The following is a 26,417-nucleotide window of genomic DNA, read 5'->3' on the forward strand; positions in this document are numbered from 1 at the left end:
TTATGTTGTGATCACTAGTGGCATTAGATCACAGATTGTACTGGAACCTTGAATGACCCTCGGGGCAACTGGAATGCAATTTGGCTCGTAACGATTTATGTTACGTGTGTTTGTGTGTATGCCTTTCTCTGTCTATCCGTCTATCTATGTTCTAGATTCTTCTTCTCATTGTCTATCTCTGTCTCATCTCTTTCCCCTTACATCCTTCCATCTGAAATCACACTACAACTCACTATCTCAGTTTATCTCTCTCTAATGTTTGTCTCACTGTATCCCTCTCCATCCTTAACACTTCGTGTGACTCTCTCTCCCTCCGGCGCATGTCTATGTCTCTCTGCCTTTCTCTTACAAACACTCCATCATGTCTGTATAGTGAGCGTACACCCATCGTTGAAGGCCTTAAACACCAGCCGTCCCCAGGGCACAGCTCTCCCAGCCCCGGTGTCCAGAACACCACTCCACCCCCACCCAGCACCCAGTGTCCCCTTACAGGAGGAGTTAAACACAGATCACAGGTATCGCTGTCACTGCTAACGCTCCTCATTCACACTCTCTAGAACCTATGCAATGGAGGAAATCATTAGGAAACATCTGATTAAAGTGAAAGATGGTAGAATATTAAAAAGACAAAACTTTTGTTTGATAAAAAGTTGCGGCAAACAGGTTTTCACACCCTGATTTCAAAGTAAACGGTGTAGAGGCAGACATCAGCGTGATGTTCTGGACGTTGGTTCCAGCTACGAGGCTGCAGATACAAATTAAGAGCTGCTTCCCGTGCTTGGCTGGTCCAACCCTGGGGACGGCAAGCAGCAAAACATCCTGAAATTAACATTGTCCTCCTCCGGACCGATCGACGATAACACCTGTCCCAGGCCCCTAGAAGCCCCTAGGAGACGCTCAGGGGGCCACATTAGCTATGCATCCATGCTTTTACTGATTTGATTTAATGTAAATTAGCCACTGAAATCCAGCCCTAAAGAACACTCTGCAAAACATGGTGGGGATGTTATCTGGTCCCCATGACGACGGGCAGAGGAGCATGAGATCACTTCCTGAATCTTGGTCTCCATGGTTCTATTCCATGGTAGAGGAGCGTTTAATCACATTACTGTTATCCCATCCAGCCGTAACTTACTATACATGGTTCGCACACTCGTGCACACACGCTCGCACTCATGCACACTCACACACGCAAGCATGCACATGCAAAGATGCACATTTACACACAGATGCAAACACACAGATGCACACCACTGTAATTGGCTCATACGTTGTGTAATGTCTCTCCAGAGAGCTGTGGTACTCAACTCTAGGTGCTTGTATTTATCTGACAAATGAGTCCATTCGTAGCTGATTCGGGCAATTTCCCCATCATTTAACATCGCTTGACAATGTTGTTGGCTGATATATCGGTGCTGTACTGATTATAAAGGTCAGTGTGGTTTTGCTCATTGTTGATACATGAACAGCAGGAGCTTCTTTCAGGAGCTACATTAAAACCCTCACAGTACCAGGTTTAGCTTCTTCACACCCCTATGAGGTCGACCTCTGAGAGTTGATCTGGGGGGGTGAGAGGAAACCTATGTGTGGATCTTCTCCTCAGGGCTAACCTCCCCCTTTTACACACAAACTCACACACCTACAAACACATTCACACACACACACACACACACACACACACACACACACACACACACACACACACACACACACACACACACACACACACACACACACACACACACAGAACCTCTCTCTCTCTCTCTCTCCCTTACATCCTGTCTCTCTCCCTCCCCTCTGGCCTTGCTCAGCTGCTCTGGCCATCTGTCTGAAGGAAAACAGAGAACAGTAGGATGAAGGGGAGGAAGGAGAGTGGAGGAACACAGAGCAAGGGGAGGCTGGAGGGAGGACGGGGGAGGGGGGAGGGTGAAAGGGAGGAGTGAAAATAGTTCAGAGGAGGAGGGAGAGATGAGAGGATGAAGGAGGAGGAGGGGTTTCCTGGAAGCTTCAAGCATGATGATCACGTCTATCTTCTGTTAAAAGGCCAGCATGCCTTTTGTGTGTGTGTGTGTGTGTGTGTGTGTGTGTGTGTGTGTGTGTGTGTGTGTGTGTGTGTGACGTGTGTGTGTGTGTGTGTGTGTGTGTGTGTGTGTGTGTGTGTGTGTGTGTGTGTGTGTGTGTGTGTGTGTGTGTGTGTGTGTGTGCGTACGCCTTGTGTGTGTTGGATCACTGGAAGCTGGGATGATGTCTGGTCTGTAATTTGGGCCAGAAGGCGTCAGCTCTGTCCAGCGATGAGCTAATTTTCCTGCGCCCCCTCATGCTCTCTCTCTCTTTCTCTGTTTCTCTTTCTCTGTGTGTCTCTTTCTGTCTGCCTCCTTCTCCCTCTGTATGACCCTCTCTCTGTCTCTGTCTCTCTCTCTCTCCATCCTGTTCCCACTCTCACTATCTTTTTCTATCTTTATCTCTACCTCTCTCCCTGCCATCTCTTTCTCTCTCTCCCCCTCCATTTCCCCTCTTCCCTCTATGGGTCCCTCTCCCCCTCAGTCTTTCCCAGGCCCCCAGGCCAGGTCCTCTTCCTCTGGGCTGACCTCTGCGTGGCTGTGGCCTCATCCCACCGCTGGGCCTCTTAGCCTCTTAGCCGCTAGCCCGGCAACACTGTGTTTGTAAACAGCGGCAGGGTAACTTCCTGTTTCCTTCACACCACAACACTTAAACACTGAGGAAAGGGTGGGAGGCTCGTGTCATTATGATACAAAACAAACCATCGCTTTCTTTTTTATTACCAACGTGTGAGAATAACTTGTTATTAACCCTTTAGATTAGATCCACTTTATTAATCCCAGATATTAGGGAACTCCTCTCAGGCCTTTGGAGACCCAGAGTATAGCAAAATGGCAGCCGATATCCTGCCTTGTTCTGTACAGTGAACACACCCTCTGGCAGAGCACTGCCCTGTATCAGAGTGGAGGAGAGGGATGTCATTGGCTGGTGCTCACTCTGGTCCAGTGAAGGATTTACGGTCCACTCATATCCGTTTTTCATTCTGATAGATTAAAGGGGTTGCAGCAGGAGTTGATGGTTCTTATTTTCACTCATTCCTCTCTGATTGTTTCTAAGCTCAGGTTGAAGTTCTTCAGCTTGCCGTTGCTCCAGCACCTATTCAACGTTGTGAATGAATTAAATGTACATCCTGGCTTCTGCCAGATCAGCAGAGTGAATTCCCAGTTTCTGATGACAACGTGATATTCAAGATGCTGTGGGTCTTAAGTGTGTGTGTGTGTGTGTGTGTGTATGTATGTGTGTGTGTGTGTGTGTGTGTGTGTGTGTGTGTGTGTGTGTGTGTGTGTGTGTGTGTGTGTGTGTGTGTGTGTATTTGTGTGTGTGTTTGTGTGTGTGTGTATTTGTGTGTGTGTGTGTGTGTGTGTGTGTGTGTGTGTGTGTGTGTGTGTGTGTGTGTGTGTGTGTGTGTGTGTGTGTGTGTGTGTGTGTGTGTGTGTGTGTGTGTGTGTTTGTGTGTGTGATGGTGTTTGCAGTGAGTGCTGCAGCTCTTGCCTCCAGTGCAGTGATTATACTCTCTTAGAGAAGCTAGCCACATCAATAGACTCCCTGCCATTCCTGTACTTAAAAAACATTCTGCCTCAGTGACATGGTCTGAACCTCCATCATTGGAAAATGGTCATGAGGACTGTATCAAACTCCTATTTGGCACAGTTTACATGTCTTTACTACTTCTTTATAGGAAGTATCTCTTCCCACAGTGACATCTCTATCTGCAAAATATGTTGGAGTGATTTCATCAAGTGACGTCACCAGGCAATGTCATTGAATGATGTCACCAAGTGATGGCAGTCTATATGTGTGTGTGGGAGTTGTGTGTCTGAGGGCGTGGCTGTCCCGTGTGTATGTCTTCCTATCCACAGTGGTACACGTATTAAACAAGGTTTGATGGGTGTGGTGTGGGGGTTGTGGAGGAGGTAAACTGTAAACATACTAGCATCGTACACTTGGGATCTTCTTTGCCCAAAGTGTGAATAGCCAACCAATCGGGAGCCTCATGTCTTTAACACTCATCATGATGTCATCAGGCCAAATGCCAGGGTGGCATCAGCCACAACATGGCCTCGGTCCTGATGAAGAGGGGCGTTTGTCATCAGCTCATCCCTTCCATGAGCAGAGGTCGGGGTGAATGGCCGGCCACTTGTTTGGAAGGATGTCCAGTGTCAGGGGGCTAAATTTAGGTGTTGGTCCAGATAGCTGGGCCCTAGAGCCGTATTGTCCTGAATAGACGCCTCCTTGTGTGTCCTCCTAGTGGAGGGCGTTCTGGTCTGTGTGGATGACACACATTGTTCCTCCACCACCGCCTTGTCCTATGAAGGTTTCACTGGTCCGGGTTCCTCTTACTCTGGGATGTGAGAAGATGCACTTTATTGGTCTCTGATGGTGTCATGGCATGGAACACATGCATGTGAAAATATATCAATCTTGCATTATCATCTAGGTACATGAGAATAATTAACCTTACTAATGCAAGATGGAACACTTTTGAGTGAAGTGAATAAAATCTGACTGACTGGTTCTTGTCTCTTGGGTTACGGCGGGTCCAATGTTGTCCTGACTCCTGACTGACTGGTTCTGGTCTCTTGGGTTACGATGGTCCAGTGTTGTCCTGACTCCTGACTGACTGGTTCTGGTCTCTTGGGTTACGGCGGGTCCAGTGTTGTCCTGACTCCTGACTGACTGATTCTGGTCTCTTTCTCCTCCAGACTGACCCTGCTAGCGTCCAGAGAGCACCCAGAGCTCAGCCCCTTCCCCCAGCCCTGCAGAGACCATGAAGCCTGACGGGGTTGCCACGGCAGCGCTGGAACCAATGGAAGTGCTGGAGTCCAACGAGGTTAACGAGGCGGGGCCACCCGCCTCGGGGGAGGAGCCTAGCCAGGCGGCCAGCCCATTGGAGGAGCAGACAGGACCCCCGCCGATAGAGCTGGTTGAGGGGGAGGCCCCACCGAAGGTCCCCACCACCAAGACCCCCGCCGACCCCAAAGCCAAGACCGCCGGCAAGGCCGGGGCCAAGACCAAGCCCGGGACCGCCGCCCCGGCCAAGACCGCCACCGGCTCGCGGCCCGGCACCGCCCAGAGCCGGCTCAGCAACGGAACGTCCAAGACCAACGGGGTGGCCAAGAGTGAGGGCGTGGCCAAGACCAACGGGGTGGCCAAGAAGACCACCCCCCCCGCGGCCGACAAGAAGACCGCCGCGCCCGCCAAGAAACCAGCGGGCTCCACCGGCGCCCCGGCCACCAAGCCGGCCCCCAAGCCCCTGGAGAAGAAGCCGCCAGCGACCGCTCGCCCCTCCAGCGCCCTGGGCCCCAAGAAGACCCCAACCACTGCGCCAGCCCCCAAACCGGCTGCCGCGCCCGCTGCTAAGAAGCCAGCAGGTAACAACACTCTACTGCCCTGTTGTACTGAAGGGCTTATCTTTGATGTCCTTTTATTCTATTGGATATCTGTGTTCTATTGTTTTTTTTTACTTTCATCATCACCTGTTACGTTACTATTTACCCTCAGCTCTAAGAAGGTAATCTAAAGTAGGCAGACCTTGGTCCACTAGTCACACAACAAAGAGTCTCACAGTCTGAGACTCACTCTGTAGTGGGATGACATGTTACAGAACATCTAGGAGACAAGGACTAGAGAGAAGGTCTGGTAATATGAACCACAGTAATACTCTACTGCAATACTATTACTATGCTATGATAAACTATTATTCTGCTACTAAGATATGTAAATACTGGTCCAACACTAAGGACTGAGACCATTTTTAGTTTCTAGGTGAAAATAACCAGAAACATGAGCTAAAAGGGTTGATTTAGTCTTTGGGTGCTCATTGTAACATGATGAATGTGTGTGTGTTCTGTGCTCTAGTTAGCCACGCAGGAGTGAACAGTACTAATATAGAAGTGGCCTAGATCCCAGCCAACGTGTCACTAGTTAGATTTATAACCTGGCCAATCAAAACGCTCTCTCATCTGAGTCATGAGGTCATTGCTTACATGCTGTAGTCTGTTACTCTTCTCTAATATGCTCTCTCTCTTCCCTCCTCCCCTCCCTCTCTCTCTCTTCTTCCCTCCACCACACCTTTCTCTCCCTCCCTTCTCTCTCTCTCCCTCCCCTGTGTCTTCTATCTCTTATCCTCTACTCCCTATCCCTTGTACTCTCTCCTGTCGCTCTCTCTGCCATTCCACGTTTCTTTTGTCCCTCACTAATAATCCCTTTGTCTCCCTGCTTGCCTTTTCTCCTGCTCTCTCTCTCTCTCTCTCTCTCTCTCTCTCTCTCTCTCTCTCTCGCTCTCGCTCTCGCTCTCGCTCTCTCTCTCTCTCTCTCTCTCTCTCTCTCTCTCTCTCTCTCTCTCTCTCCAGCTCCAACCAAGTCCAGCTCAGCTGCCTCGCCCAAGCCAGATAAAGCTCCTGTTGCCAAGACAACCAGGTGGGTGTGCCTCCCCACCACCCACCCTATACTGATGTTTTTGCGTGACATGTCCATTGTCCAGAACAATACCTCGCGGGTACTGTTTGTTTGATTTAATCCCCGTGTCGCCCGGAAGTGACGATTCTGTCGACCAATCAACGGAGGGCGTGTGTAGCTCGAACTTGCCGGCACCTTTTCAGCCGTCTCAGTACCCCAACGGAGGAGTACTGTTGATGATTGCGAAACGAGTACGGCTCAGTCCGGCTCAGTCCGGGTCACGCCCACCTTTGGCGGTGGAAACATGAACCGTGCCGCACCTTTGCGAACAATCCGAACAGCACCCTCTGGTGAAAACGCACCATAAAGCCCCTCCCCCTGGTTTTTATTAAAAAACAAAAATAATCCCTCACACCACCGCCACCACCACCCCCACCATCACCACTGCTAAGCTCTTAATAAACACTAACAAGTAATAAAGCTGCACGGTAGAACAGAGGACGTGTGTGAAACACATCCAGCCCTACAAAGACCTCCTGATCCGAGGTGAGGAGCTAGGGGGCCTGGTCTGGGAGGGCCTCTCCACTCTGGGCCCCTGAGGGCCTCTGACCCTCCACATAGAGCAGGAAGACCTGGTGGTCTACGTCAAGGTGCATCCTCTAGAAGTTCAATACCAAACCTGTACATCTCTGTGTGTGGGTATAATTCATGTGTACTTATGAGTGTGTGCGAGTGTGTGTGAATATGTATCTGTGTGTATTTACGTGTGTGTGTGTGTGTGTGTGTGTGTGTGTGTGTGTGTGTGTGTGTATATGTGTGTGTGTGTGTGTGTGTGTGTGTATGTTCATCTGTGCGTATTCATGTGTCTGGCAACATGTGCATGTGGATTCATGTGTATACGTGTGTGTGTGTGTGTGTGTGTGTTTGTGCGTGCATGTGCGTGTGCATGTAACTGGGTCAGCATGTACCTGGATCACGCTGGGTGACGTGGCACCACGGGGTGCTGTGAGCCTCAGCAGTGGACCTGAAAGAGGCCTCTGTGTGAGGATGATGATGAGGAAGGTGGTGACCCCCTGGGAGCTGACCTGGGGGGTCTGATGTTCCACACACTCCCCCCCCATGTCTGTTTGTTCTTGTGTTTGGTGAATCACTGTCCTCTTTCTGTCTCTCCCGGTCTGGAATATGTACCTTATAGGAGACTCGCTCTACTAATGTTAGATGATGTAGAGCGGATTTACTGATAACGGGAAGGTTGCTAGGTCGATCCCCGGCTCCTCCTAGCTGCGTGTCGAGGTGTCTCTGAGCAAGATACCGACGAGCTGACTGTCGCCTTGTGTGGTTGACTCCGCCGTCGGTTTGTGAATGTGTGAATGAATGGATGTCAGTCACTTTGGATAAAAGCGTCAGCAAAATCCCTTCCATGTAATTGTGTTGAGCCAATGCTTTGTGATTTCCAGTGTAAACTGTTTTATTGATTTTAGAGTCATGTCATTAGGGACACAGGTAGGGCCTAGACCTCCTGCTTAATGATAAGGTTAGACTGTGGACATTGGGGTTCGAACCCAGAACCCTGTTTCTTGCTCAACGACACAGGACAGTTGGTCACGAGGGGCTGGGTATCGAACCAGCGATCTTCCAGTAGCCAGACAACCACTCTCCAGAGCTGCTCCCATGATGTAGGAGACATCTCAGACCACTGTTACCCCGCCCCCCCCATGCAGGCTGTCAGTATATGATAGATGATAGATGATGCAATACAATCTCTCGGCCCGGAGGTGAATCAATACCTTACTAAGTAGTTCTGAAACGTGGCCAGATAAACACTTGGGCAATTGATCCCAGAGTACCAATAACTATATTCATAAAGTCATATGCATATAGATAGTGTTTGTGTGTGTGTGTGTGTGTGTGTGTGTGTGTGTGTGTGTGTGTGTGTGTGTGTGTGTGTGTGTGTGTGTGTGTGTATGTGTATGTGTGTGTGTGTGTGTGTGTGTGTGTGTGTGTGTGTGTGTGTGTGTGTGTGTGTTAGGGTTGCAAGGGCTGAAGACATTTCAGTAATGCCTAGTGTTAACAATGAACACATAAATCTGTGGACTGTCATTATCAGGAATGGAAGGCTTGTCATCACAGGAGCATATCAGACTCACCAACACTAAGGAATAGCTCTGTCTGCTACGCTGGTGGTGCTTACTGGCAACTGGCTAATGCTAAGTAACACTGATGATGAATCAGAAGAACTCATGCTCAAGTTAGCTCATGCCCAAGCAGGAATTATGTTGACTCACCTTTTCATTTGATTCTCTAGATCTATCTAATTCCACGTTATAGATTAAAACTAACAGACAATAAATTGATAATCAATTAACTGTTAACATGAACCTAGTGTGTGTTGGTGAGTGTTGAGCTCAATGCTGGAGGCCAACCTACTGAATGAGACCGAGAGAGAGATGTGTAGTTCATCTGACACACACACCCTTTCCGGGCAGGGGCGATGACGTGTGTGTGTGTGTGTGTGTGTGTGTGTGTGTGTGTGTGTGTGTGTGTGTGTGTGTGTGTGTGTGTGTGTGTGTGTGTGTGTGTGTGTGTGTGTGTGTGTGTGTGTGTGTGTGTGTGTGTGTGTGTGTGTGTGTGTGTGTGTGTGTGTGTGTGTGTGTGTGTGTGTGTGTGTTTGCGTGCATGTGCCTTAACACATCTATAAATCTCTCTTGGTTGAGTGTCCTTGTCTCGACGTTTAAACACGGCATCTCCTGATTGGCTGAAAGATGAAATACCGCTCAGTTTTGAAGACACACCCTGCTTTGCATGGTACACACACACACACACACACACACACAGACACACACACACACACACACACACACACACACACACACACACACACACACACACACACACACACACACACACACACACAGGCATCAATCAAACATACCATACATTTACACCTTATTCCCCAAATAAATAAACCCACAAAGTGATGCAGTCAACCACAGACAGGCTCCGGGAATACTTTAAAATACAAAGATGCATGCTTCAGGCAGACAAACGTGAGCCATGGCTTTTTTGAGTGAACTAAGACACACTCAGTCTTTATCTTCCTCCAGAGAACCAGGTGGATATAATTAAGTTCCCCATCCTTTAGCCCGGCTGCTATGGTTCCGTTAGTGGTAATGCATTTATTACAACCATAGATTATAATGTGTTTCTATAGGGCTCTACTCAGTAGTCTGCTTGCATGCAGCATCCAGCCGCGGTCTTACCCAGGGTCGATATCCGCCCTGTGTTACACGTAATTCCTTCTCTGTTTCCACCTATTTGCTTGTTTTGCCTTCCCCCTTTGTCTGTCCAACAACCTCTATATTCATATTGTCGTGTTTTTCAGTTAAGGTATGATACCTTAGATTAAGAACATAAAGACCACAGCCACAATCTCCCTCCCCAGTCAATGCGGTCCTCCATCGCTAGCAGGCAGCCTTAACCCGGCCCGCTATAGCTGCAGATTAATGGTGCTGCGCTGGGTGTGCAGCCCACTGTACACTCCTATATGGTCTTTACGGGGCCCAGCCTGCGTGTGTGTGTTTGTGTGTCCGGCTGTGTGCCTCCGTGTTTGTGCGTGTGTGCATTTGTGAGTGAGCACGTGTGTGATATCTGGACGGCAGCCTTTGTAGCTGGGAAGTCTCGCAATTACCGTGCACACCATGACCATGAACAGCTCTCCATATGGCGTGTGTGTGTGTGTGTGTGTGTGTGTGTGTGTGTGTGTGTGTGTGTGTGTGTGTGTGTGTGTGTGTGTGTGTGTGTGTGTGTGTGTGTGTGTGGGATGGTTAGTTGGCTGAACACGTACCTATAGGCGTATGTGTCATACTGGGCACCTCTTTCTCTCTCTATCGTCTCTCTCTCTCTCTTTTGCTCTCTCAATCGCTCTCTTAGTCGTCTGTCATGTGGAAGGTGCAGAGAGCGAGAGAGAGAGAGAGAAAGCGAGAGGGCAAGCAAGAGATGGATAGAGGTAGGGACTGTGGAAGATGGACGACGTTTGGACTAAACAGCTGTATCATTCACGTCACTCTTCACTCAACACACGTGTGTGATCGTGTGTGTGTGTGTGTGTGTGTGTGTGTGTGTGTGTGTGTGTGTGTGTGTGTGTGTGTGTGTGTGTGTGTGTGTGTGTGTGTGTGTGTGTGTGTGTGGCTCCATTAACTGGCCCTCTCGGGTACAGGCGTAGATTGAGTGCACCATCACCACGTGTGTAGCATGCTGTGTTTATGTAAAGTACAGACAAGGCTGGCAAATGCCAGTACAGTACAGGCAGAAGCTAGACTATGCTATGCTACAGTACAGCCAACGCTAGACTATGCTATGCTAAAGTACAGCCAATGCTAGGCTATGCTACAGTACAGTAATGGTGGTAGTACATTCAGGCTAGTCTACGCTAACATGCACTACAGAGGGAGTTGAATGCTAAGTCATGTTACCATACAGTGCAGTGAGATGCTAGGCTATGCTAACATGCACTACAGAGGGAGTTGAACGCTAAGTCATGCTACCATACAGTACTCTGGGATGCTAGGCTACGCTAACATGCACTACAGAGGGATTCAGATGCCAAGTCATGTTACCATGCAGTGCAGGTTACCGCCCAGCTATGATATACATTACTTTGAGATGCTAGGCTACACTAGCCCACGGTACAGCGGGATGCTAGGCTATGCTAATAACGTCTTGTTCCTCCCCGGGCGTGGCTCCAGGATATGCCCATATATGGGTTTTATGTCAGGGGAGAAGGGGGGAGGAAGAGGAGAGGAAAAGAAGGCAGGAGGAGGATGGGGGGGGGGGTGCGTCAACAACCACAAACTAATCACCAAATGGATTAAGTGGCAAAGGGTGTGTGTGTGTGTGTGTGTGTGTGTGTGTGTGTGTGTGTGTGTGTGTGTGTGTGTGTGTGTGTGTGTGTGTGTGTGTGTGTGTGTGTGTGTGTGTGTGTGTGTGTGTGACCACAGAGTCATGTGAGAACGATGCGGCCATGTTGAACATCATTACCCCCTCTCTGTCTATCCATCTCTTGTGCTCTCTCTCCCTCAGTAGTTCTAATCCTAGTATTACACACACACAAACCGACCCCTTTGTCCCTGCAGCCAGAGTCAACCTGCCTCCTTGTTATGTGCAGCTCTCTCTCTTGCAGTTCTTCCTCTGTGTTTAGCTGTTAGCTGGAGGCAGGAGCTGGCTGGTTATCAGCGTGCGTTCTCCTCTGACCTCCTTAACCACGTCTCCTCCCTGCGTCTCCTCGCCCCACTGCTGGGCTCCTCACACCCAGCATCGCTTGATCCAAACCATCACTGTCGGATCAGCTCTCAGTCTGATACCTTCAGCAGTGTAAAGATAAACGTGCCCTACGGTACATTAAAGGGATACTTCACCCATTTAGAACCGGCGTTCTATCATTATAAAATCGCTATTGTAATATAAATAAATATATACATAAATATCAGTCTAAACCAGTCTCCCCTTGGCCCATTTCCTCTCATCTAATTTTCTCCCGAAATGACGTCAAATGACGCGTTTGACGTCATTTCGGGAGAAACCTCTTGTCCCGCTAGAAGGGCCGAGGACTACAACACACTTTTGGTGGCAAATTTTTCCACCAATAAGGAATGAGAGGGGGCGGGAGCTCGCGTACTGAGGGGGAATGAGGGGGACGGGAGACCGACAGGTGAGCGGGGCAGCGAGCGCAATGCACTGTGGTAGTTGGAGGTTTTCTTACTTTGAGGCTAGGATGAACCGATTTCAATTTTTTTTTCACATTTATAATACATTGAATTATTTAATTCATAAAACCTTCATATTCCCACCGGTGAAGTATCTCTTTAATAACCATAGTATACATTATAGGTTAATAACCATGCTGTACGAAATCGGTTTATAACCATGCTGTACGTAATCGGTTAATAACCATGCTGTACGTTACTAAACTAAAACGCAGGTAGTAAGCTGCTGTACATTCATCAACTACTGTGTACACTAAAAAGATAAAAGATTAATACATCTCTCTGTATGTCATTTAACCACACTTGATCCAAATAAGCTTAAGCTAAAAGCTAAAATCGTGTGTATGATAATAAAACAGTGCGTATGTTAACAAACAGCACCGTGACAATACAGAGCTCTCTGGCCGGGCTATCTGGGGACATCCCGGATAGTCCTGAAGGAAGTGACTGTCCGTTCCGGTTATAGTGCCGCTAGTCTGCCTCTGTAGAGCAGCACGTGTTAAATGTTAATTGGTTGTTTAGGTGGCAATCCCCAGGCCACTCATCAGGCTGAGTCTCTAATCTTTCAGCTCCTCCGCCACGCCAGGGTTTACCTCCTGCGTCAGGTCTGAACCTCGCTGGGCTGCGTTGGCCGGCAGCACCACATCGTTGCTTCCAGCAGATCAACCCCCAGGCTCACCCCCATATACCCCCCAGCAGATACACCCCCACGCTCACCCCCATATACTCCCCAGCAGATACTGCTTAATGCTTCAGAGATTGTTCTGCATGTTTTCACCCCTTCACCGCGGTCTCCGACCCCTCGGCCATTAACTCATCAGCGATGTTAATTACAGAACAAACAGCCGATGACAACCATGACGCCTTACCGCCCGGCCTCGTGTCCGCTGAGCGCTGGTCCTGTGCCAGGCAGCCGGGGGGCTTTGTTACACTAACGACCCCCGATGCACCACCAGACCACCCATCCATGGTGGCTGATGGCCCGCTCAGACCCTGAGCAGCACTCAGGAGGCTGGGTGCAGAGCCCCACGTGATACAGGGGGATCCATGTTCTCTCAGAGCCAAACATGAACTCGTATCTCTCGCGGAATTCTACGAGATACTATTTATTTATGTTTATGTTTATTTTTGTACTACTAATGAGTAAATCCACCAGACTCTCCTACCTCTTACCTCATCCTCTTATCCTGTTTGGGATCATCCAGATTAATAAGAACCACCCCCGTCCAGTGGTTTATTCCCTTCAGAACCAACTGCCTTTTCCTCCTGCCCTCATTGCTCGCAACCTAACGTAAACAAACAAACCAAAAGACTGCACACTCACAGAAACATACACACACTGTATTGATATCCTGTCAAAACACAGCCCTCTTTTATAACTGGAGTCATTAGCTTGTTGTGGTTTCTGAGAGCCTTCTGCACATGACCTAATTCAGGGTTCGTGGAAGTGGCCTGAGTCCAGTCATTGTGTTGGCTGCGTGTCACTGTGGAGCCACTGTTGGTGTCTCTGAGCTCTGAGCCCGTTCCATGAGCTCAACATCACACCAGTGTCTGAGCACGGCCTCAATGACTGGTTGTGCTGTGACTGTATGAATGTTGCACACGACTTGTGATGAACTCCGTTCCTGTCCAGACGCCAAGTGCCACATTTGAAATCCCCTGACACTCGCTTTAAAATCTCCCTCCTCTCCCGGTCTTTGTGTCGGTAATACCATAACCAAGCCCCTCACCGCAATGTCCTTTATTCCAGTATTGGACATAATGAGCTGCAGTTGAACGTGGTGGTTAGAGGATTAAGATGATGAGGACGATTAAAATGTGATATGATCAACCATCCAGGTGTGTCCCAACAATGGCTGGATGTGTTCCACGCCTCAGAGCGCGCCCACAGGCAGGCGAGAAGCGCTGCACAAAAGGTCTGTTGGAGGCGTTCACTCAGACTGCATCCTGACAGACTTCACCCTGACAGACTTACTGAGGCCTTTAGGTGGGAGTGGAGCACGGAAGTGATATGAAAATGCAGGGGTGGAGACTACCTGCTCCTCCTCCTCCTCCTCCTCCTCCTTCTTCTACCCCTCTTCCTCCTTTTCTTCTACCTCCACTTTCTGCTCATTCTCATCCTCTTCTTCCCTCCTTCTCCTCAAGCTCACCCTCTTCCTCCTCCCCATCCTCTGTCTGCTTCTCGGTGGATTAGAAAGCCGGAGGACCGCCCTTAACTTCAGGCATGATGCTATTTCTGTTCCTCTTACAAAATAAAATATTAACGCTGTGTGAGGGTCCCGAACTCATCCACCCCTCTCTCCCTTTCCCTCCCTCCCTCTCTCACCCCCTCCCTCCATCCTCTCTTTGCCAGGCCCCATTCTGCCAGATCATCTTCCCTCCCTTTCCTCCACGTTATTCCTACTATAACGTCTTCCCCCTCCTGCTCATCTCTGCCTCCCTGGCTGCCGCACTCCCTCATCATTCCTCTTTACGTCCCTCCATCTCTCCTCCCCCCTCTCCTCTCCTCTCTCCTCTCTCTCCCTCCACAACCTACCCTCCATCTTCTCCACTCTCCTCACCTCTCCTTCCCATCTCACCTCCCTCCCCCCTCCCTCCTCTCCTCTCCTCTCTCCTCTCCTCTCTCCTCCTCTCTCCTCTTTCCTCTATTCTCCCTCCCTCCGTCCCCATCCCCCTCTCCTTGTCTCTCTCTTACCCTTGCTCCCCCTCCTCCCTCTCACCTCCCCCTCCCTCCCCCTCCCTCCCCTCTCCCCTTCCTGCCAGTCCTAACTAGATGAGTGTCCAAAGGGTTAGGGCTTGTGGCATCAGGCGTCCACTGTGAGCCCCAGGAGACTAACAGGAGATGGGTTTTCTCTGGCCTGTTGGATCTGGTCTGGGCTGAAGCAGAACCAATGAGGAAAATCTGCAGTAAATGGAATTTAGCGTGTGTGTATGTGTGCTTGCGCGTAAGTGTGTGTGTGTGTGTGTGTGTGTGTGTGTGTGTGTGCGTGTGTGTGTCTACGCGAGGTATTTTATGCAATGGAGCCATCTTTTGGCTCTTGGGTTGATTATTAATGTCTTTCCAAATGATTCACTTCCTGCTCTGAGAGTCTCTCTGGGTTAACCAACTCGTAGATGGTGGTGTAGAGTCGTTCTGGGACCTGACCTCTCAGCGGTAGAGAAGCTTCTAGAAGATGCCTTCACACACGGCTATAATAGATCTCTCTCTGACCTGGAGTCAGCCCATCACATCCTCATTTATCGATGTGCTTACATCTACGTCTATGATTCAGGTCAAAAATCTAAATCCACTTACAGGTCAGTCTGAGAACCATAAGAAATACAATCAACTCAGGAGTCGCTCAAACAACCCGCTGCCCAGCCTGGTGTCAGAAGTACTGGACCGAGTGCATGGTGGCTGTAGGATCAGACGCAAGGAGAGGGATTATTAGTGGGTTTATTGGCGATAATGTATCAGAGATAGTCAACCAGCTTATCATTTTTATGTTTCTTTGTTCTTTACTCCTGCTTGTGCCTCGTCCCTTTAGTACACTGTGCCTCTGGAGACATCAGCTCGCCTCCAGGACGCACTGAAGCAGACAGAACTCTGTGTCTCCACAAACCCCTCCAGTGGAGGAGCTGACCTCTGACCCTGAGCCCCCCCCAGGAAGGCTTCTGTCTAACGTGGGGTTTGTTTTGTTCTTCAGACCGACTAGCGCGAGCCGCCCCTCCTCGGCCTCCACGCGGGCCCCAGGGACTGGCCCCGCCAAGACTGCCACCCCCCCGCCCAAACCGGCTCCAACCAGGACCTCCACCACGCCCAAACCAGCGGGCCCCAAGACCACCACCACGCCCTCTGCTGGCAAGACCCCGGCGCCACAGGCAGCCAAGACGGCCACGCCCATCAAGAAGGGTGAGAGGAGGGTTTCACTAATCGGTCATTTATTAAGCAGGTTAAAAGAGGTGGTACTGATCTTCTGTATGGTGTATTTACTGTTAGAATGTACATGCTGGTCAGAGTGCGACTTCAGGTAGAGACTTTGGCAAAAGATGCTAAGATTTTGTCATAGATATAAATACACAGAAAAAAAACAGAACTATTTTTGAAATCATTACAAGCCATAAAACTTTATTTACTGAACAATATTTATATTATATTTATTTTCAATAATCTTTATCATTATTTTAGACGTTATTGTAAAGAAATCATGAAACGTAAAATCCCACGTCCCACTGGAGATTTTCAACAGAGTACACATAGATACCTCCGGTAGGACGGTGACCGTGGTTAGGGTCCCAGCACTGCACCCCCAATGCATCCTGGAGCCAGATGCGAGTCTGACCCCACTGTGTAGCTCTGGATGAAGGCTTCAGTGACCTGACCAAGCAGTGAGCTGTAATGTTAACCTCCCTGGTTCTCTCTCTTCAGATGTTTCCAAACCCTCCACCCCGGCGGCCAAGAAGCCCGCCGCCGCCCCCCTCACACGCCCCTCCCCCGCCGCTAAAGCCACCAAATCAGAGCCCCCCAAATCCTCCCCCAAACCGGACGCCGCCGCCAAGAAGCCCGCCGCGAGCAAGGCTGCCGACAGCAAGACGGCCCCCCGGCCCAAAACGGCGGAGGCCCGGGCCGCACCCTCCAAGACCCCCGGCCCCAAAGCGGCCAAGGCCAGCCCCAAGAAGACGGTGGGCAGTAGCACGCCCACCCCCGTGAAGCGCGGGCCCAAGGGCGTTGCTCCCGAGACCGCAGGGGAGATGGAAGCGGCTGGGGTCACCGTCGCTGTCGCGGCTGCGGTCGCTACAGCTGCCGCCGTCATGGGCGGAGCGGAGGAACCCGCGCCCTTGGCAGAACCAGAGGTTCCTGTCGTAGAGGAGACTGCCACGATGACAGAAGGCCTTTCAGCGGAACCCACCTTGGAGATCATCGCAGAACCGGCCTTAGAGGCCACCGAACCTGCCAGAGAACCTACACCAGAACCTGCAAGAGAACCAACACCAGAACCTGCAAGAGAACCAACACCACAGCTGAGGGAATCAACTCCAGAGCCCATGAGGGAACCTACTCCAGAACCAGAAAGAGAACCAACTCCAGAACTCTTGAGGGAACCTACTCCAGAACCAGTAAGAGAACCAACTCCAGAACCCATGAGGGAACCAACTCCAGAACTCTTGAGGGAACCAACTCCAGAACCCTTGAGGGAACCAACTCCAGAACCCATGAGAGAACCAACTCCAGAACCAGAAAGAGAACCAACTCCAGAACTCTTGAGGGAACCAACTCCAGAACCCATGAGGGAACCAACTCCAGAACCAGAAAGAGAACCAACACCTGAACTGAGAGAACCAACTCCAGAACTCTTGAGGGAACCAACACCAGAACCCATGAGGGAACCATGTCCAGAACCAGAAAGAGATCCATCCCCAGAACCCTTGAGGGAAACAACAACAGATCACTTCAGAGAAGCGACCCCCGAGCCCACTACGGAGTCAGCCTATGAATCCAACGAGGATCCAGAAGGGGCCTCAATGCTCTCGCTCTCGTCCCAGATGGACATGCAGTACTTCGGCACGTCGCCCGGCGTGTCGGCCCCGTCTCTGGGCACCACGGTCATGTCTCCGCCCTGCTCCCCCCCCGGCCTGTCCCCCGTCCACCAGGCCCAGAGCCCCCCCCCTGAGCTGGACCTGAACGCCCACTCAGACCCCTGGGGGAACCGCCCCGCCCAGGCTGCTGAGGACCTCCGCATGGACCAGGTCCTCTCCGACTCGGAGGAGGACGAGAAGTTCAGAGAGAAGGAGGAGGAAGAGGAGGACGAGAAGGACTTCATCTTCAGGCCCGGAGGCCTGGGGGAGTCTCCTCCAGGCGACCTTCACATGGAGCTGCAGCCCCCCATGACGGGAGCCGCTCACACGGACCACTTCAGCTCCCTGATCTCCCCCCGGGAGAAGGAGGTGGAGGTGGAGAAGGCGGAGGAGGAGATCAACGAGGACAAAGACGCCGGCGAGGACGAGGAAGACGAGGAGCAGCGGCGCCTGGGCCACCAGCCTGCCGACGACTTCCAGGTCGGGGCCTTCGGCTGCGGCGGGGGGTCGGCCGGTTGGCACGGCGACGACCTCCTGTCGGGCATGGAGTCGGAGGACGTGAGCAGCAGCTGCGCCAGCAGCCGCCAGCAGGGGGTGTCGGACCTCAGCAGCACCCAGCACATGGCACTGCTGGACGGCACCCAGAGCTCGGACGCCCTGGTGGACAGCAGCCTGCGCGGCTCGGAGGGCGACGGCGGCTTCATGGGCTCGCCAAACGTGGAGACACTGGCCGGGGAGGAGGACGAGGACGAGGACGAGGAGCGCATGGACGAGATGGACGTCAGCTCGGAGCGCGCCGAGGGCCAGCGGCACCAGAAGGACTTCAGGCAGCAGGAGCAGGAGGAGGAGGAGCAGGAGGAGGACGAGGACGTGGAGATGCACAGCGAGGGCGTGACCGAGAGCGGCCTGGAGAGCTGCGAGAACGCCGACGAGGACGACTTCAACGAGGGCGAGCGCCTGGACAACCTGAACCGCGGCGGCGCCCAGCCCGCCCTGTCCCCCGCCTCCGCCTGGGGCCAGAACAACCCCTTCGCCGACCCGTGGGCGCAGCCCGCCGTCCTGGCCGCCGCCGCCCACAGCCCTGGGTCCGACCGCGGCGCCGCCGAGGACCAGACCCCCACCCGGGGGTCCCCCGCCCGCTCCCCGGCCCAGGCCTGGCTGGGCGCCGGCGGCCCGTCGCTGGCGCCTCGGTCTGAGCTCCACGGCGCGCAGGAAGAGGAGGAGGAGGAGCAGGCCCAGGAGGAGGCCCTCCTGGCTGCCCCGCCCATGTCCCAGTCCTCCACCCTGAGCGGCGCGGCGCTGGCGGCCCACAGCGGCAGCGAGACCAGCACCCCGGAGGAGCTGCACGACTACGACAGCAGCTCGGGGGTGGAGTCGCGCTCGGACAAGCAGCAGACGCCCGTCCCGTCGGCGCAGCACGCCGACCTGGACCAGGACCTGGGCATCCATCTGGAGAAGGGCGACGGCGAGGAGGAGGAGGCCGAGACGCTGCCCGCCGACGAGGTCATGGGGGCGGGGCCCCCCACCGCGCCAGCCTCCGGCCCCTCATCGGTCTCTGCCTCCGGAGACGAGGCCAGCGACGCAGAGGGCGAGATGCACATGAAGGACGCGCCCGCGGGCGGCGACCCCGCGGCCCTGGAGGAGGAGGACGGGGGCGGGGCCACGCCTCAGTCGGCCAACTCGGTGGCGTCGTACGCCTTCGACTGCACCAACTCCAACTCCAACGCCCACTCCACGGCCGAGAGCTGCGGGAAGAGCCCCGGAATCTTCTCCCTGGAGAACGAGGACCAGCTGCCGGAGGAGTGCAGCCCCGCCCTCATCACGGAGATGACCCTCACGCCCGGCGCCGCCCAGGGCCCGGACCCCCCGCTGGGCCAGGACCCCCCGCTGGGCCGGCCCGTGGACCTGCTGCCCCTAGGCCACCCCGCCGAGGGCCTGGAGCAGATCCACTTCGGCCTGGGGGGGAAGGGGGTGGAGCCCAGAGAGCACCACCTGCTGGGGGAGGAGGAAGACGAGGAAGATGAGGAGGAGGAGGAGGAGGAGGAAGAGGGGGAGAAGGAGGACCCCTACTACTCCACCACCATCTGTGATAAGACTGATAGCTTTCTGGCAGGTAACGTATAAGCCCCGCCCCCCTCCGCCCCAACTCACCTGGAATGCACCTTTTCCCCTCCACCCCCCCCACCACTGCCACGCCCCGTGGCTCATGCCCCCACCCACCCACCAACCCTCCCCCCGGTGAGACCAGAGGAAGATTGTAGAAAACGGTTTTGAAACTAAAGGAAGGAGATGATGGAGGGAATAAAATATCAAACAAACTTTAGGTTTTCCAGACGCCGCCTCCCGCTGCGACGCTCGTCTGCTCGGAGGGTGTCCGCGTACGTTAGCTACTTTATAGTAGAAGGTTCCTATTAATTAGCATTGCTTTCCCTTTAGCACCCCCCCTCCCCCCCTGACCCCTGACCCCGGGGCACTGACTGATAGTCCGGAGTGACTGAGCTTTGAAAAAGAAAAGCATAAAAAAAGGACCCTGAATGGACTCTACCTGCCTGTGTATTTATCCTACTGTTTTTACCGAACTACTTGTCGAATGTTCTCTTGTTTTCTTTTATATTTGCTTCTTTGTTTGTTGTTCTTTTGGTTCTGTTCCCCCCCCCCCCCCGCCCCCGCCCTATGTCCACTGACTGTGTTCTCCGTAGTTCAGCGCTCTGAGCGGTTCTGTTCTCCTGTTCTTTGAGATGTTAGCTCTAAATAAAGCTCCATATTAACCACCTCGTTAGTGAAGGCGCTAGCGTAACCGTTTTCTAGGCTGGGGCGTTCCCCACGACGCTGTAGGTTGTCAAGGCTTGTCATGTATGCGGCCACATGTACAGTACGTGATTGGTTGCGGTTGTCCCCCCCCCCCCCCTCCCCCATCACTCAAGCGATGGTTCCCCTGCGTGCTTTCTGAGATGTGACTGTGATAGTGAGCAGTGGGTTTTAATATTTCAACAGTATCTTTGCATGTTTAACTAACAATGAAAAAAAAAATTGTGTACTACCTAGCGGGGCCCCGCCCCCACACTAGCCACGGGCCTCAGCCATTGGTTCTCACTAACTAGGGTTTTTATTTTTTCCTCTTCAAAATTCCATTAAAACATCATTACAAGGCCCCCGCTCCTGTTTCTTCTTTTCCCAGCATGCCTCTGTTGTCGCCTTGTTTACGTGTCGTCTGGTTCCCATGGCAACGCACCCGGCCTCCACACACCCGCCATGCAAACGCCACGCGTAAACAGGAAGTGGAGTTGACGAATGGTGTTGATTGGCTAATGGAATTTTGCTGCCGTGGAATAATGGGGGTTGGAACCCAGTGTGGTCCGAAACCCCCCCCCCCCGATCCCCCTGTCCCCCCCTCCTCCCAGAATGACCTCATACCTTGTAACCTTTGGGCTGGTGGGAACCGCGACCAAAACACAAACACGTAGCAGGAAGGAGCTCTGAGCCAATAAGCAGCAGACAGGAAATGGCCTGTTGACCTCGTAGGATGATCCGAGGTTCAAGTGCTCAAACCTCCTCGTAGAAATCATTAACACTGAACACATTGACTCTATGTTTATAAGAACAATCTAGAAATGTTTTCAAAAGTTAATGTAATATTGCTCACATATAAGGCCAAGTGTGAGGGGCAATATTTGGTTCTAATTCAAATCAGTATTACAAATAACTGAAGTGAAGTTCTTGAGCAGATCTAGTAACATTCTATTATTTAGACCCATGACATCCTTAGACCACACGTGTTTGTAAACAACTCTGGAACACCTCCTCCCCCTCCTGACCAATCAGTACGTGAGAACAGGAAGGAACTCTGAAACTCAAGAGTCGCAGCGACAGAACACTTCCTGCAGGTTTCCTCCTGAGTGCCCTGTGACCAGGTATCTTAGAACCTTAGAACCAGACTCACACTACACAGACCTCAGAAACTCAATCTCCCAGCATTAACAGGGGCAGAGGAACACTTTGGACTTAAAGGATGATTTGCAACGGTTGGATGTCATGTTACTGATTCTGATTAATGTTCCCACTGAGGAAACAATGGTCAGAAATGCATTTCATCACCATGACGAAAACCAAGGCTAATTCGTCCAATCAGATCGCTGCCCTTAGCAAGTACATAGATCCAAAACGATGAAAGATCCTGAAATCCTCATTATCCAACATTCCTACCATTGAACTAGAACGGGTCAATTAGTACAAAGTTAATGTATAAAATCACATGGCTGGCAGGAAGGCTGGCTGTGTGTTGATGGGACTTTAGGAGGTCGTTCAGATACTTCATTAGTGAAGACCTCTTAGGAGCCGGTTAGAACAAACAGGAGATCCATAGGAGGTGGGCTGATTGGATTGGAAAGACCCTCCCTCTAACGATATGTTTATAATGAGCCATTAACCTCTCTCCAGAGGAAGTCTAGATGGTTCTACTGCTGCGGTATCAGCCTTTTCCCTGTGCATGAAGAGTTAGGACTCAGGAGGGGAGGATGCGTCCCAGTTCTGACATGTGGACCGCTCAGGGACGACTCAGAGCTCCTCAGGTCCGATCCGGTTGGGTTTTCCGATTTGTCCCGCCTCATGTTCGATAAACGGTTTTAATTGTTCGGTCTATCATATAAAGAGAACTCTTTCTGTATGGGAGGGCCCTGTCTACAGAGCCAATGAGCTGGCAAGATGAGCCTGGCTCCCAGTATGATTCTGGTTCCCAGTATGAGTCTTGTTCCCGGTCGACCGTAGGGGAGAGGACCCGACCATTATGACAGAACGGAGCGCCGAGGCTTCCCTCGTTGGTGGTCTTATGTTTCGTTCCCCTGGTCTTCGTCTGTTCGGTTCCTTACGTTCCTTTGCACCCTGTCGCCTCGTGACCTCTCCTCCCGTCACCCTGTCCGTCCGGACCCCCGTCTTGGTTCTGCATGCCCCCCTAACGGATGCCTAGTGACCCTGCCTGTCCCCAGGGGAGGAAGACCACCTCAACGAGGAAGAGGAGGAAGACCAGCCCAACCGACATGAAGAGGAGGAAGACCAGCCCTACCGAGAGGCAGAGGAGGAAGACCAGCCCCACCGAGAGGAAGAGGAGGAGGAAGAGGAGGAGGACAACCACCACGAGGAAGAGGAGGAGGAAGACGACAACAAAGACGCAGCGGAGCTAGAAGATCAGGAGCGGCTCACCGGCGCTCAGGAAGACCAGCGTAACCACAACCGCCTTCCCGGCCTTCCAGGCGTTCCCGTCGTCAACAGCCACTACCTTGCGCAGGTTCCCGGGAACCGTCGGCCCATCGACCCCACGCTGGCCGCCCACTTCGCCCGGACAGCCCCTCCCCCTCCGCCCTACGCCCCGCCCCCCTGTGGCGGGCAGCAGAGACAGCAGGAGCAGGAGGAGGAGCGGCGCAGCAGGAGGTGGCAGGAGGAGGAGGAGCACCTGCGCGCGGTGCAGCAGCGGCAGCTGGAGCAGCAGCGCCGCGAGCTGCTCCAGCTGCAGCAGCAGCAGCAGCAGCTGGAGGCGGGCCGGCGCCGGCAGCTCCTCCAGTGGCAGCTGGAGCTGGAGCAGCAGTACCGCCTGGCGCAGAGCCGCCGCAGCCCACCGGGGGCACTGTCACCCTCCTCCGGCCTCTGCACCATCTACGAGGCCATGGAGACGGGCGAGGAGGGGGAGGAAGCGGGGGAGGAGGGGGACAACCTCAATGCTGCGGACCCCCGGCCCCGCCCCCCCCAAGAGCTGGAATGGAACCGGCGGGTGGACCTGGTGCAGCAGCTCATCAACCAGACCCTGCTGCTGTCAGGGGGGGCGGGCTGCGTGGCCCCCCTGCTGCTGCTCCCCGTGGGGGGTGGTGGCACCCTGAGCCCCCTGGAGGCCCGCCTCTGGCCCACCCTGCTGCCCCACTTCAGCTCCGCCCCCTCGGCCAGCGTGACCTCGGTCAGCTGCTACTCCCCCGACGGCGGCTGCCCCGGGGGCGACTGGACCGTGGTGGAGGTGGAGACCCAGCACTGAGGGCATGAGAGCACTGATCAGTCAGCCGCTCAGCCAATCACAACATGTATAGATAAAGGCAGTCAATGAATCGACTGATGAAGTAAACAATCGACCGAACCGATCAGATGGTCGTCTGTGATTAATACGATGCAGCTTAATCGTTATTTGGCCCAAAGGACGGCATTAAATAATAATAATAATAATAATACATTTAATTTAGAGGCGCCTTTCAAGACACCCAAGGTCACCTTACAGAGCATATAGTCATCATAAATCGTTTAAAAAAACAAGACATTGGATCAGGGTTACCGTGATGCAAGTATTTAAATCACCGTCACTGGTAACTTTTAGCACATTTAAAAGCCTAAAACTGAATCATGATCCCCTATTCTGGTGATTAATAAATATTATATTAATAATAATAAAATGTGGTTAGTCCTTACGTAATTATGACAACATAAGCACAGTCCATCAAAGTTACGTTGCAAAATACGAATCAAGTTCTTCCTAAACTCTGTTTTTTCTACAGGTATGTTACTTATAAGCTATCATTAATTATTATTTATATTTAATTAATTTGTATTCTGTGGAACCGTGCCGGCTTCGACCAGACAACCCTTTAATGATGTCCGACTGTTGGCCCCCCGTAGCTAGCGACCAAATAGTCCCCCAAGGGACCCAGCTGTGACTATTGCACTTGTTAGACTATTTATTCGATTTTTTCTATCCGTTTTATTTGCGGTCTTCTTTTCACCGGTAAAAGTCCGTTCATCGTCTGTTTTATAAACGAGCTCAGGGTTGTATAAAGAACTGCTATAGGATAATACTTTAGGATCGTTAGGTGCAACACGGTGTCTGACTTTATTTAAGTGTGTGTGTGTGTGTGTGTGTGTGTGTGTGTGTGTGTGTGTGTGTGTGTGTGTGTGTGTGTGTGTGTGTGTGTGTGTGTGTGTGTGTGTGTGTGTGTGTGTGTGTGTGTGTGCGTGCGTGTGTGTGTGCGTGCGTGCGACTGAGCAGGGGTGGGAGGGAAAGTGAGAAACCCGAAACAGGACTGGGTTGTTCAGCCTTCACGGTGGAGGAGAGAGCATCGAGGAGGAGGAGGGGGAGGAGGATGTACCGACCACCACGTGGCTTGATGTGTGTGCGCGTGCGCGTGCGCGTGCGCGTGCGTGTGTGCGTGTGTGTGCGTGTGTGTGCGTGTGTGTGTGTGTGTGGAGACACCGTGGCATTCCAAAGCTGGAAGCTCATTTCCGGGGTCGTCGCTCTTTAATGCGTTTCCGAGGTTACGGATGATGTCAACGGCGGCGGAGAGAAAGGAGGACGTGTGAGATGGTGACACTGGGAACCATTCAGCCCAGCAGACGTTACCTTGTCACCAGTAGAGCAGCCGGCCTGGCGACTGACTCATGTTGGAGGAACTCAGAGTTTGATCAGCCAGCGTTGGCCAATATGCACTGATCGCCAAATTATTTATCTTTTTAAATGATTTACTATTTTATAAATGTTTTATGAGTTGTTTTAAAACATACAATAATATCATAAATATGAAATAATAATAATATTATAAGCCATATATTATAGAGCACGTATAAGTGTGGTTTTAAGAGTTTATTGTGAATAGATTTTCTACTGTAACGTTCGTCAATGCACCTGCAGCGTCCTTTTGTTCCTGTGGCTCAGTAAGTAGCAGCAGCGCCCCCTGCTGGCAGTGCTGGGACTCTGTGTTAAATAATCTAGTACGAATAATGCATTATATTCAAACGTATTTAGTTTAATCTATGTTGCGTTTTCCTGTTCTATATAAGTATTGTATGGATCCTAAATTATTCTCTGCATTATGTGTGCACTTTTGTCGCCTGTGTCTGTTTGAGTAGCATGTCAGTTTTAACTAGTCTGCTGGTCTGCATGCATTCAGCATATCATTATGTTTCTGTATTTTTAAAAATACCTTATACTGTCGGATTTAAAGTTAACAAGGCTTCCGAACATATGCACATATCTGGGAAAATGTAATAATATATAATACATATATGTAGGCTCATCAATAAGAAAATGAATACAAATACAAATATATATTTATTTATATATATATATGACTTATACATTGGCCATTGTTTAGAGGCTTATATTCTTAAAAGACTCCAATTACGATCATGTATCGAGGGTTACAAATTTTAAATAAAAACATTGAGTTATCTATCTTTAATTCCGTACATTTATTAAAAATAACTGAATGTAATGGGAGAAAGGAAAATGTCGACCCATGAAATGAAATTAATAAAATAATTAGTTTCAAAGGGGTTTTTGACGTGTATCACTTCTAGTCCCATTTTAATATGTTTCAATTAGCTTGAGTGAAGCCAATAAAGGGTTAAAAACGGATTATTGTTCTTCGTCGTTGGTTGTTCAGGTCCTAATTAGGTTTTCGCTGCCGGTATGCTAACCATGAGGCCACTAAAGGCTATCCTTTTTATCGTTCTAATGGATCGTCTACAAATCTATAACCGTTATTATTAGGGAAATGTGTCTTGTGAGCAAATCAACCTCAACATCATTATTTAACCTCAACGTATATTATCCGTGTGTTTGGAGGTTTGATCATTTGCAATATCAATGGATGCCAGTAGAGAGAGAGAGAGAGA

The 26,417-nt window shown here is 51.4% G+C and overlaps 1 protein-coding gene across 2 annotated transcripts in view; it reads left to right on the top strand.

The window, feature by feature from the left end:
- The window catches only part of prr36b (proline rich 36b), a 46,149-nt gene that overhangs the window by 18,914 nt on the left and 818 nt on the right, over positions 1 to 26,417 (top strand). For both annotated transcript variants that reach the window (XM_060043987.1, XM_060043996.1), the window contains exons 2-6: positions 4,764 to 5,432; positions 6,414 to 6,480; positions 15,908 to 16,113; positions 16,630 to 19,890; positions 22,760 to 26,398. In XM_060043987.1, coding sequence (XP_059899970.1) covers positions 4,829 to 5,432; positions 6,414 to 6,480; positions 15,908 to 16,113; positions 16,630 to 19,890; positions 22,760 to 23,793 — 5,172 coding nt within the window. In that variant the 5' untranslated portion in view covers positions 4,764 to 4,828 and the 3' untranslated portion in view covers positions 23,794 to 26,398. The remainder of the gene's footprint in view (positions 1 to 4,763; positions 5,433 to 6,413; positions 6,481 to 15,907; positions 16,114 to 16,629; positions 19,891 to 22,759; positions 26,399 to 26,417) is intronic.

Source organism: Gadus macrocephalus, chromosome 2, assembly GCF_031168955.1.
Source record: "Gadus macrocephalus chromosome 2, ASM3116895v1".
Lineage (NCBI taxonomy): Eukaryota > Metazoa > Chordata > Actinopteri > Gadiformes > Gadidae > Gadus > Gadus macrocephalus.